At 39.8% G+C, this 13,576-nt stretch overlaps 1 protein-coding gene across 2 annotated transcripts in view; it reads left to right on the top strand.

Annotated features, from left to right (window-relative positions):
• SH3D19 (SH3 domain containing 19) overlaps positions 1–12,038 on the top strand; it is a 53,018-nt gene extending 40,980 nt beyond the window's left edge. For both annotated transcript variants that reach the window (XM_005902369.3, XM_070386649.1), the window contains exons 12-16: positions 2,073–2,275; positions 2,984–3,036; positions 6,063–6,249; positions 6,658–6,755; positions 10,084–12,038. In XM_005902369.3, the coding sequence (XP_005902431.1) occupies positions 2,073–2,275; positions 2,984–3,036; positions 6,063–6,249; positions 6,658–6,755; positions 10,084–10,200 (658 nt within the window). In that variant the 3' untranslated portion in view covers positions 10,201–12,038. The remainder of the gene's footprint in view (positions 1–2,072; positions 2,276–2,983; positions 3,037–6,062; positions 6,250–6,657; positions 6,756–10,083) is intronic.
• The last annotated feature ends 1,538 nt before the right edge of the window (positions 12,039–13,576 follow it).

Below are 13,576 nucleotides of genomic sequence, written 5' to 3'. Positions count from 1 at the left end.
TGCGTTGACCAGGCATGATGATAACCACTTGAACAAGTTGTCTCACAATAGGAGGTCCCAATAAGAAGCATGAAAACTAACCAGGAAAATTTGGGAGAGGCCAAAAAAAGGAGGAGATGCCTGCCCATAATATGTCTTATAAAACTAACTGGAAGAATTTGGGAGGGGCCAAAAGGAGGGGAGATGCCAGCCTATAATATGTCCTACCAACGTCCCAGAATCCTTCCTGCTGAAATTCTTCTTGGCTGATCAATGCACACGCCACCAGGAAGGACCCTGAGTCAGAGACAACCAGGAGGCTCACCCCATTACAGTAAAACCTGGGACTGCCAGTCGTGTGGCAGAGCAGTCCTTCTGGGTTCCCTTACCCTGCTGCTCTCCACCCGGGCGCCCCTTCCCAACAAAGCTTCTTGCTTTGTCAGCCCATGTGTCTCCTCAGACAGTTCATTTCTGAGTGTTCGACAAGAGCCCACTCTCTCCTCCAACAATAGAAAGTATTTAAACCTAATAGAAATATGAAGTCTACAGATCTGCCAGGTATGTTGTATTGTTTTGTTTTTGAAAGTATCTAGAAGAAAGTAAATCCCATGGATGGAGGACCCTGGTGGGCCGCAGTCCATGGGGTTGCTAAGAGTCAGACACGACTGAGCGACTTCACTTTCACTTCTCACTTTTATGCACTGGAGAAGGAAATGGCAACCCACTCCAGTGTTCTTGCCTGGAGAATCCCAGGGACAGGGGAGCCTGGTGGGCTGCCGTCTATGGGGTCGCTCAGAGTCGGACACGACTGAAGCGACGTAGCAGCAGCAGAAGAAAGTAAAGGAGGAGTTAATTTGGAGGAGGCTTCTTTTATGTTTGAAGACCTTTCTGTGAATTTATGTATCCTTTTCTGCATCATTGTAACTCCTTTGTGATTTAAAACATTGCCACAATGCAACTTTATATTCCAGTTAAATGAGCAAATTAATAGAATGCAGTACCTCCTGAAGACTGTAAACCTGTCTTTGAATAGGTCAGACATAAGAAGATATGCTCTCTGAGGACTTCAGAAAATAAATGCAAAGGTTATCACAAATAAGAAAGCTTCTGAGGCCACAATAGTTTAATTCTGTTTCAGGTTCAGCTTTTCTCCTGTTTTTAAGCAGTGTTCACTGTGTCAGCAGGTTGAATTTGAAGTGGGCTTTCATAGCCGTTGATCCACTGACCTGACTTAAATCAGACTTTGATTGCAGCCAGTACCAACCTTTTCTTTTCAGGCAATTGCCTCTCCTTTGTCATTGCCTTTGAAACTTCCTTTCTGAAGCCTCAAGTCGAAGGTTTGGTATACAGTCATGTCTTCGAGGGATGCAATTTCATCTCTGTTTTTATCTTATTATCAGTCAGAATTGCAGATCATTTAAGGATTGTTCCAATTCTCAGAAATGAAGCCTTTTTAAAGGAGATACAAAAATCACTTTAAAACAACAGTATTAGGTATAAGATTAAATGTTATAAGATAATGTGCCGAGTGTGTTTTCTTTGAACCTCCTAGTTTTGAAGACCATTCATCTATATACAGAACTCACTGATTCAGCATGTCTTAAGCATCTACCCTGCCCAGCTGATGCCCATTGCATTTCTGCCATGAAAGTTTGATGTCTTGCCCTGAGATCCTCAGGATTAATACTTCTAAACTCAGTGTGTTTATGACTGAGAGGGTTCAGACTCGGCCCTGGATTACTGTGGCCCAGGGATACAAAAACATGGAGACTGGGGGGATTCTGTCCTGAAAAGGTGATCAAAAGGTGTGACAACCTAAACCAACCGCCAGCTGCTTATCTGGCATTCTGCATGTGCTAGAAACCTTGACTTTAGCCTTTCTGAGTGAAACAGGCTCGAATCTACAAAGTAAGGACTGTCATTTAGAAATGTAGCTTATTCTTTTTCATGGAAATTTTAAATTATGCCTAGTATATCTTGTTTCAAAGTAAATACAAAATAAATATTCACTGAAGGATTAAATGAGGGTTTCCAGGCATTTTGAAAGTTAGTAGTGCCTAGTTTAACCCACAAATGTGATCTTCTTTCTTCAGAGGCCCAAGGTGTGTTGCTCGATTTGAGTATATTGGAGACCAGAAGGACGAGTTAAGTTTCTCAGAGGGAGAAATTATTATTCTTAAAGAGTATGTGAATGATGAGTGGGCGAGAGGAGAACTTGGAGACAGATCTGGAATCTTCCCCCTTAACTTTGTGGAACTCATTGAGGATCATCCCACTTCTGGTACAAATGTTTTAAGTGAGTATTGAGAATATGGCTTTTTATTGTGTACTATCCTAATTCAAATAAACCAGGTAATAGGTTAATACTTAAGTTGAATAATAATCCATATTGCCATATTTTTTAGGGTAGAAGGAAAAATGATTTTTAAATGGTATTTGTCATGTTGGGGATAGTCATTATTGGGGCAGTCTCTCAAAGAGCTGGCATTTGCATTTTAGATGATTAGCAGTAGCTTCATGTTTTTTTTACTAAAGTTGCTCAGTCATGTCCAACTCTTTGCAACCCCATGGGCTACACAGTCTGTGGACTTCTCCAGGCCAGAATACTGGAGTGGGTAGCCTTTCCCTTCTCCAGGGGATCTTCCCGACCCAAGAATTGAACCGGGTCTTCTTCATTGCAGGTGGGTTCTTTACCAACTGAGCTATCAGGGAAGCCGTTCATATTAGCTATCAGGGAAGCTTCATGTTAGAGATGGCAAAAAAAAGAATCATCAACTTTTAAACAGAAATGGCCTGTAGAGTATAACTAATGCGTTTCCTCTTTCAGTCTACAGTAAAGAAAACAAACCCAGAGAATGTAGTTTGTACTGGCCTGGCAAAGCTAGTAGCCAGTAGGTGAAGAGACTGATCTGGAATCCCAGACTTTTTACTTTCCTCTGAAAGATTTTCCCCAATGCTGTGTGGTCTTTACATCTCAAGTTTTGATTTTTCTTTTAAAATATAGGCACAAAGGTACCACCAAAGACCAAAAAAGAAGATTCTGGTGCAAATTCTCAGGTAGGCTGCTTGAATAGATAACTGTGGTGAAAGCCAAGTTTTATCTCTGGGAGGACTATTAAAATCATAATTATCAAAAGCAGTGTTTAATTTTTTAATTCGTGTAGCAGATATTTGAGGTAAATAGGTGATCAATGCCTTTCTTGCTCACAGAGCTCATCATACAAATGAATTAGAAAAACATACAAACACTGATAAAAATTAACGAGGAAAGAGACATTATTGGAATATTCATGAAAGAGATAGTATAAGTGGCTGATAGTAAAAAAGGTTTGTTTTGGGGTTTTTTTGGCCGCGCACCTTGGTTCCCTGTCCAGGTCTCAAACCCATGCTCCCTGTGTTGGGAGCACAGAGTTTTAACCACTGGACCATCGGGAAGTCCCTAAGAAAGTCATTTAACCTTACAGTAATCAAAGAAAGGCCTTGTAAGGAGACAGTAAAATACCATTTAACATATCTAGTTAACCAAAGATTCAGTACAACAACAGCAAACAAGTAATTACAGGTAAGTGATTGTTAAAAGAGGAAAAGTACAGATTATTGTTATTGTTTTTATCTCTCACCCTAAAGATGAAAAATGAGACAAGGTTTTAGTCACAAAGATGGTCATAGTGGCGTTATTATAATGTGAAAAAACTGGAAATAACCTGAATATAGCCATTATTGGGAAAATGTTCTGAGGCCATGAAAAACTAGATTTGTAAAGTAAATGTCATGGGAGGAAAACATATAGTGAAACTGAATATACAGCATAAAAAGACTAGCAGGAAATGTATTTAAGTTGTTAACATTCAGTTTCCTTAGGTGGTTAACATTATAGATCAGATCAGTCGCTCAGTCGTGTCCGATTCTTCTCTACCCCATGAATCGCAGCACGCCAGGCCTCCCTGTCCATCACCAACTCCCGGAGTTCACTGAGACTCACGTCCATTGAGTCGGTGATGCCATCTAGCCGTCTCATCCTCTGCCGTCCCCTTCTCCTCCTGCCCCCAATCCCTCCCAGCATCAGAGTCTTTTCCAATGAGTCAACTCTTCGCATGAGGTGGCCAAAGTACTGGAGTTTGGGTATATTTCCCATTCTTCATACATTTCTGAACTTGCCAAATGTTCAGGAACATTTGCATTATTTTATAGTGGGAGAGAGAAAAAATGTAGTAAAATTTTTAGTGTTTAGCATGACTTCCAAAGTTCAAACTGGACAGGAGTGTGAGTGACTTCCATCGTTTTTTGTGACAGGTTTTAGGAGACGAGCCTGACAGGGTCGTTGTTTGTCACAATGTCAGGGGTCACTGGGCTGTGTGTCTCAGTTCTTTCATCCCCCCACTGATCGTTAAACAGGAAAGAAAGTGACCACAGTTCTTCGAAAGGAAACGTCCTCATGGTGGCCACTGTTGCCCAGGAGTGACAAGGACTCTTCTGTAGAGTTGGTTTCTCAAGTGCGGGAACAAGAGGAGAGGGTTAGGCTTTTTGTTTGCTTAGTCGTTGTTTCTCTTTGAAGCCATCAACTGCTGAGCACTTAAGGTGTGCCAGGCCCTGTGCTGAGCAGTCTACATGCAACACCTCGTTTGACCCCACGTGAGCCCTAAGATGAAGCTAAGGCTTAGCGTAGTGAAACGCCTTGCCCTGTGTTAACTGGGAGTGACAGAACTGGTCTGGAACCCAGGCCCATCTGGCTCTAAGCTTTTGATCTTAGTGTAATCTTTGCCTCCCTGCTTGAGCTTCTTGAACACAGGGCTCCCATCCGAGTTCGCAGAGACTCCTTGTCACAGAGCAGAACCCTCTTATGATGTGTTTGCAGCAAAAAGCATTCTTGTTGGAGCATGAACCATCACGCCAGGTGGTTACCCTGCCAGCCTTGAAGCGAACTGTGACTTGAAAAATTAGAAGTGTGGACTGATGGAGACTTGGGCCATGGGGTCCGATAACCTCTCAGCCAGGTGGTGTGCTCACTGTTCAGTCATGTGCACACTCGTGTCCAACTGTTTGCAACTCCATGGGCTGTAGCCCACCAAGCTCCTCTGTCCATGGAATTTTCTAGGCAAGAATACTGAAGTGAGTTGCCATTTCCTCCTCCAGGGATCTTCTTGATCCAGGGATGGAACCTATATCTCCTGCATTGCAGGCAGATCCTTTGTTGCTGAGTCACCAGGTAAAGACCTGGGAATTAACAGACTGCCCATTCTGATCCTTCCTAATTTAGGTAAAGAGCTTCACTGAAAATTATATGCTTGGAAATTCCCTGGAAGTCCAGTGGTTAGGATTCTGGGCTTCCAATACCAAGAGCCTGGGTTCAATCCCTGGTCTGGGAATTAAAATCCCACAAGCTTGTAAAGCAATTATCCTTCAATAAAAAATAAATTAATAAAAAAATCCCACAAGCTGCACTGTGTGGCCAAAAAAAAAGAAAAAAGGAAAATTATATGTTTGCCAGAATGTTTTCATAGTGTCATAAATACTATATACAAATATGATAAGCTGTTATCTAATTTTTTAATGTAACTAATGTCATAGATCATGAGCTTCCCAGTTGGTGCTAGTGGTAAAGAGCCCACCTGCCAATGCAGAAGACATTGCAGGAGACATAGGTTCAGTCCCTGGGTTGGGAAGATCCCCTGAAGGAGGGCCTGGCAACCCACTCCAGTATTCTTACCTGGAGAATCCCATGTACAGAGGAGCCTGGCAGGCTACAGTCCATGGAGTTGCAGAGAGTCGGACATGTCTGAAGTGACTTAGCACACACAATGTCATAGACTGTAATTAGAAAGAAACTTTTACTTAAGCATTATATATCCCTTAAAAGCAAAAGTCACAAATTTTATCACATGTCATTTAGAATTTTAAGAAAAAGTTACTGGGAGCTTTAATTTCTGAAACTCACTAGTGACGTTAGGTATTGAGTGATTTAAAGTGGCCCTCAGACTTTGAAATGTTATGACCCCTTAGTTTTTTTGCCACCACTTTTTAAGCTTTGTGAAAATTAATCTGAAATAAAATTTCACGTTTCTTACCAAACTGATTTGTAACAGGAGAACAATCTTTGTGGAGAATGGTGCGAAGCTCTGCACAGTTTCATGGCAGAGACCAGTGAAGACTTAGCCTTCAAGAGGGGAGACCGGATCCTGATCCTGGAGCGAGTGGACTCCGACTGGTACAAAGGCAGACTGCGGGGCCGAGAGGGCATCTTCCCTGCCGTCTTTGTGCGGCCCTGCTCAGGTACCACTGCTGCCCGGGAGGCTCTTACCCTCCAAGGGGACCCCCAAGACCTTTGAAATGATACTGATTTCTTGTTCCTCTGGCCGTGCTCAATTTCAGTTGTTTGCCTGTTTCTGAAAGTTAATTCATAAGGTTATGCAAACTTTCTGCATATAATTTGTTGAAGTTATGGGGGAAAAAGAGATAAAGATACCTTTAATCAATAATGGCTAGTTTTATCTCCTGAATATATTTTCTGTAATTTTTTTTCTGCTAAGAGAACATCCTTCATCTTTTTGCAAGTTAAAATAAATTCAAAATTAATTGAAAATATTATGTCCTGGAAGTGACGAGGGGATTTCTTAAAATGTTTGATTTGTGTTTTAGTCAATGACTTTCTATGTATTTGAATTTTTGGTGTCTTCATAGCTGAGGCAAAAGGTGTGGCTGCTTTATCACTGAAGGGGAGGAAGGCCAAAGCCTTGTATGATTTCCATGGGGAGAATGAAGATGAGCTTTCCTTCAAGGTCAGAATGTGTATCTCTTTTGTAACTGCATTAAGCAGCTGTAAATTTTGAAATGTTTTCAGGGTGAACACTTGCATGGAGTATTGATCACTGATCAAGAATGAACAGATCTCAGACCCTCATTCTTAAGGATGAGATTAGAAAAGTGATTAGGGCAAATGTATATTATCAGCAGATCATTTAAGTACTTTAAAGTCTTATTGATATTGCTAGACCCACAGTTGCCTAACAAATTCCTTATTCCTCAGCCTTATGACATGCGATCTCACTAATGCTGGAGGTTTCACTGGAAGCCCTAGTAAAGGACAGTCCTCAGACTTCCCTGGTGGTCTCCAAGTTAAGATTCTGTGCTTCCACTCCAGGGAACACATGCTTGATCCCTGGTTCAGGAATTAAGATCCCATGATGCCACGTGGCTCAGCCAAAGTAAAGAAGGGATGATCCTCTGCAGGGCCCTTGCAGCCTGCTGCTGTCGCGTCATGAAACCAGTGGGGAAGCCAGGTGGCCCCTACTACAGCTGGCCTCTGCAGCAGTGCCTCACAAGGCTCTGGAGTCTTATCCACAGAGATACTGAATAGACTTTGGGTAGTGAACCCAAAAGATTAAGGTACTTTGAGGAGGGTTTTTTAAGAAGCCTAAAGCCTAACCTTAATCTTAAACAGAATACTTGCATGATCCTGTTTCCACATCCACAGGTGGATTGTGCTCAGAGGAGCGTACCCAGGGCAGTACTGTGGTATTGGGCCAGATGCTGTCAGAAGAGTTGTCAGGCAGTGGGAAATTCTCCATCATTGGAGGTACTCAGAGGGAATTAGAGTATCCAGGAGTGACTGGACAAGATGAGACTTAAGACAGTGGGTACCCACATAAGGTTTACACCTGTATACAACAAAATGAGGAAAACAGCGATGGCTGGGGATGTGGAGGCTTTAGGGGAGTCATGGAGAAAGGTGGCATGCTGAGATATGTCAGTATAAGGTTGCTAACTTTTCTGTTTTGTGATGGAGTTTACTTTCTTCTGAGAATTTCTTTTTCATATTAAAATGTCATTTCCATTATAAAATATTACTAGTAAATGATACATATTTCTTACACAAAATTATAATTGGTAACCCTATATGTTTCTTTCTCTTTTTAATTTCTTGGTCCATAAAATCCAAATGTTTAGAAACTGTTGCCCTAGTCCTTTTCAATCTTGAGAGTCAATGGCTCAAAATTAATTCCTTTTATCCTCAAGTATAATGTTACTGTGAGTGAACCCTCTGGATTCAGACTTCAGTTTTGGCCTTCATTTAGGTTATGTCAGTATAATCATCCAGAAAATAGGTTGTCTTCAGGCATTTTTACAAATGCCTGACTGTAAGCGAGATAGTTCTAGAGTCTTTTAGTTAAGGGATGCCGTACCATTTTAAGTATTGTTGATCATTAATATTTTATTCAATATCCACAGAATATTAGTAAATAAAACTTTTTAAAAATTGTCCTAGCTCTCAGAAAACAGATGTGGCATATATGTATATATGAATCAGAGCTAAGAAAAACAGTTTTACAATACAGTATACTAACGCATATATATGGAATTTAGAAAGATGGTAACAATAACCCTGTATACGAGATAGCAAAAGAGACACTGATGTACAGAATAGTCTTTTGGACTCTGTGGGAGAGGGAGAGGGTGGGATGATTTGGGAGAATGGCATTGAAATACGTATAATATCATATATGGAATGAGTCGCCAGTCCAGGTTCGAGGCACGATACTGGATGCTTGGGGCTGGTGCACTGGGACGACCCAGAGGGAGGGTATGGGGAGGGAGGAGGGAGGAGGGTTCAGGATGGGGAACACATGTATACCTCTGGCGGATTCATTTCGAAATCTGGCAAAACCAATACAATATTGTAAAGTTTAAAAATAAAATAAAATTAAAAAAAAATAAGCACACACACAAAAAAAGGAAAATAGTTTTAGTCAAGGATTATAATTTAGGAACCAGAAGGAACTTATAACAGAAACTTTAAATGCCAAAATTTTTACATATTTTAGCAGAGTAAACTAAATTAATGACATTAGATTGTCAACATTTTCCATTAAGAATGGCCTTAAATCAAACCAGTTTTCCAAAGGGCAGTGTCCTAGGGCTACAAATAAATCCATTTAACCTGATAAAAGATATCCTTAAAAGTAGCCAGGGTATTCTTGGACCATTACAGAATCTTAAACTCAGGTTCCAGGAAATGGCTAGAAACCGTAAAGAACAAAATAGTTTCAGGAGATAATTTCAAAACTTATGTCTTCATCTGTTGAGATAGTATAATTCATACAGGAGTAAGACACCTAGCCCTTTGACTAGCCCAGGGAAGACAATCGCGTGCTGAGTCAGGGACAGGGAGGATGCAGTGTGATATTAAGGCCGTGGAGGAGTGGACTGCACCAAACGGTAGAGGAGAATGCCATTATGTGGAAGAACAGATGTAGAGCACAAAATGCTCAGGAGGCTGAGAAAAGGCCATTTTAGTAAAAACCTGTCTAAGTAGAAAGGTAGACTGTATAATGTGGTGACCGCATGCCTAATGGTTAACATTAGGTTATCCATTATGATTCCTGGATAGGCCCTGGAATCACTCTAGATATGAATCCTCTTCCTACCACTCACCGACACGCAGCACTGAGCAAGTCACGTAATCCCTAGGAGTTTCAGTTTCCTTTTCTATAAAATAAGGAAATCTATAAAAATATTTCTCAAAAATGGGGAAACAATAGTACCACTTCTAGGACTGCAGTATTGTTTAAATGAGTTAATTTTCACTATTCTTAGTTTGATAACAAATAAAAATAAAATAAATGAGTGAGTTCCCATAAAGCACACAGAAAAGGACGAGGCACACATACAGTGAGCATACAGCCCCTCTCGCCAGCAAGTCTTTGCGCGTCGCCCGGGATGAGGCCTCCCCAGACTGCCGATGCGGTGGCAGCTCACACTTTCTGCCCGCCTCTGCTGGCTGTTATTCGTCTCCCACCTCTGGAATAAGGTCTTTCTTCATTGCTGTATCCATAGAGCCCAGAAGTGTCTGACACGTAGTGGGTGTCTGATAAATAATTGTTATTTGGGGAAAAAATTTCTCTATATATACTATGGTAGCTGGTATTTTTATTTATTAAATAATAATTTTAGATTAGGAGTGGTGAATTTGAGGGGCACAAAATACAACCTGGAAATGCAACAAAGTCGACAGTGACAGAGGAATGGGGTTTGAGGAAAAGAAGCAGCTTAACATGTGTACACTCAGCAGAAACTTAATAATTAGTTTCAATTCCTGTTTTTCTACAGGCTGGAGACATAATAACAGAGCTGGAATCTGTCGATGATGACTGGATGAGTGGAGAACTGATGGGAAAATCTGGAATATTTCCCAAAACGTACATTCAGTTTTTACAAGTTAGCTAAAGGTGATGCTTGACTGTGCTCCTTGGCACAGAAACTCACTTGAACTCTCACTTTGACTATCAGATATGTTTTTGCACTATTTTTTTAAGCGGAAAGAAATATTGATGCTGTATACGGTATACTAGAATTTTCTGAAAGCAGAAAACATCTTGATTTTGTAGTTAGCTTTCACTCACATTAGAAACGTGCGCATGGAACCCATGTGCACATTTCCACCAAGGAGGACATCAAGCAGGAGCAAGGCAGGCAGCCCCTCCCCCGGCAGAGCGTCTGGAGACAGGGCTGCACTGGGACACTTACAAGCGAACACTGCACTTGGACGTCTGTGTTCATCAGCACAAGTAAAGTATCCGTGCTTCTTCAATTTTCACTTCAGTTTTAAAAGAGGACATTTGTTATTCTACATGCTGTAACTCTCAGGCGATGGTTGGTAACCTAAATTTCATTTTTGACATTCAAATTAATTCTGACAGCTTGAGAGCATTATCCTTATGACCAGGGCAAAGCCTTGTTTCAGAAGGGAGTAGTTCATTGACCAGTGGAGCCTTGGTGAGCACGTGGTGAATCAGCTCACAGTCACCAAATGCTCCTGTGTTGCCAGATGTTTTCCCTTTGTCCCAGAGTCTGAAAGTGGTTAAAATTTGATGCATAAGAACCAAAACCACCCTGAAAAGCCTTGCTAATAGAACTAACTCTTTCACATACCTGCAGTACTTCTTTCTTTCCTCTGTGTATACTTTATGTTAACAGGGTTATTATAAAGCACATTTTCTGATTCTGTAATCATTCTTTTGACAATTACTGGTACTCAAAGAAAAATTCATTTTCTTTGTGTTACCCCAGTAATACATAAAAGCTGTGTCTTGTTACAGTGGTACATTATGAATCACATATATATATCTCAGAATACAGAGCAACTGTTAAGATGGAAAACAATGCCAAACCCGCAGCTCATTCTTCCAAATATAACCAGAGCTAAAAATAATTTGAGAATCTGAAGGCTAATACTTTCGGGGTTGTTTTTTTCCCCCCAGCTCATCCCTGCAGTTTTTAGAGTAAAAAAAAAAACCACTTTCCTGCTACCCATTGTTATGCACTCCAGGCTTAAGATGAAAGTCTTAAAGCTAAAAAGTGGTTCATTGTGAAACTGAATCAATTACAGCTTATCGGCTGAAGCCAAATATATCGGTTGAAGACAATCTTTCAAACAGATCAATGGAATAGAATTTCATTGGAAATGTAAAACACTTTCCCAACAATGTTCATAACTTTCTTCTGTTTTTGAGAAGAGTTTCATATGCTGGGCCACTTTTTTGCTTTTGTTTTTGTTTCCATTGTCCAAAAAGTTAGGCAGTTAAGTGATGAAACCATTATGTGAACACCATTTGGGGTTCTGTACCGGAGGAGAGACTTACCTTGTCTTTGACTAAAGTTCATTTTCCAGTATATGGTTACAGTTGATTTCAGGCTATGGGAGCTGTTTCTTTTTTTTTTTTTTTAACATGTTTTGGGTATAGAAGATGGAATAAAGAAAACTGGTCAAATATCACTCAAGAGTAATTTCATAAGAAATGGATGGCTTAAAGCATTGTCTCAACTAAATTCCTATTTGCAGCAAGCTTGTATAACAGCAGGAAGGTGAGACTCGGGGGGACTGGGATAGGGCATGAGGTATATTTCTTTGCCTGTGTAATCTTAACATCTTACATCAAAAATCATGAAAACTTAGCTTTATTGGAGAAAAATATTCCTCTTAAATTTTGGCCTCTGTCAGCAGAATGATAAGTGCAATAGGTGTGTATCTACTTGACACTATAATAAACTGAACTGAACTTTCAGAGTGCATTTCTCTTACATACTAGACTGAGGTTTTTGAGAATGGAGATGATATCTTATCTTTTTATCTCTAGCCGTTTGCACCATATAGGCTCAATAGAGGCTTGTTGGTTGGTTGGCTGGCTGGAGGGATAGGGATAACTTTCATGTAATAGTGATACTATTTTGGAGCCACTATGATCCAAGTATCTTTCCTCTTTAATTTACTGACAGAAAACTTCATTGAAACAAAACTTGCAGTTATATGTCTTCCACTCCATCATGCTACATTTTTTGTCATTTATTACCTACTCAGCTGATGAGACGTAAAAAGGTAGCATGGTTTAAGTTTTCACAGGTACTTTCTTATTCTGTGTATTGATTGAACATGACTTTTATACTCAGTGAATCTCATAGTGGAGAAATAGAAATGTATTCTTGCTCTTTTCAGGAATTTAGGTTGAAAACCTAATATTGTTCATCCAAGCCACTGCAAACTAGGATCTCCAAATCCTTTTTCTTTGGTGGGTTAAACTAGAGAAGTCATTTAATATGTTATTCTTACCCTTTTGAACACTAAAAGACCACAGATTTCTTTATAAGATGCTCTAGCTTATATGACTGAGGGGGTGGTTAATGTCATTTGTGCTCATGGGAATCACAGGTTTTTAACAGTCTGAAATATTCATTATGAAAAAGATCAGTACATTTATCAGAATTTGTTAGAACTGGCATTTGAAAAAAAATTTATTTTTCTACAGGGTTGTTATGCATCAATACTCTTAACAATAATTGTTTAGTTTTTGTTCAGCTTCTTAAGCTTAGATAAATATGCCCAGAGAAATACTGATGATATAGGCTAATTACAAAGAGATATTTGGTATTAATATAATCATTAGTGGTATATTCCTTTTAATTAATATCAAATGTAACTGGACAATATGATTCATAATTCAGTGCTATTTGAATGTCATTAATTGAATCCTTAGCAGTGAATTTTTTCAGAACTTAATAGGGAATAATTTTCTAACCTACTCCTTTATATTTCACTGTAATTATGGGGTAGAGGGGAAATAGAAAGCCTAATTCAGACCACCACCACCATCTAGGGGCCTTTTACCTAATTGCAGTCTCATCCTGTTAAACCACAGAAGTCTGCAGGTCAGAGCTCAACCTGCAGAGGTTAAATGATTTGCCTAAGGTCATACAGGTATGGCAGAGCCTAAAGCAAAACCTATCTACTGAGTCCTGATTCAGAATTTTTTATATTTGTTATGCTAAAGTGATACATTTCTTTTTAGTAGTTAAACAAGTAGAATTGGTTTATTATACAAGACTATAACTTCTTGAATATAATACTTATGACTAGAATAAGTTACAGAGTAAAACCTTGAATTTCTTTCTTTGAAGAAGAAATAAAGATTTGTGCTGGGCTTCTCAATTTTTATGTAGGCTATTTATATTGATGTTACCTAAAAACTCAAACATGGACTGATCCATTAATGGGGACTCCTTTTTCTGTGTAACAGGAAGTATTTGAATGCCTGGAACGTCAGATCTT

The sequence above is a fragment of the Bos mutus genome, chromosome 17 (assembly GCF_027580195.1).
Source record: "Bos mutus isolate GX-2022 chromosome 17, NWIPB_WYAK_1.1, whole genome shotgun sequence".
Taxonomy (NCBI): Eukaryota; Metazoa; Chordata; class Mammalia; order Artiodactyla; family Bovidae; genus Bos; species Bos mutus.
Note: the sequence above shows the minus strand (reverse complement) of the source record. Positions and strands in the feature narration are given on the sequence as shown.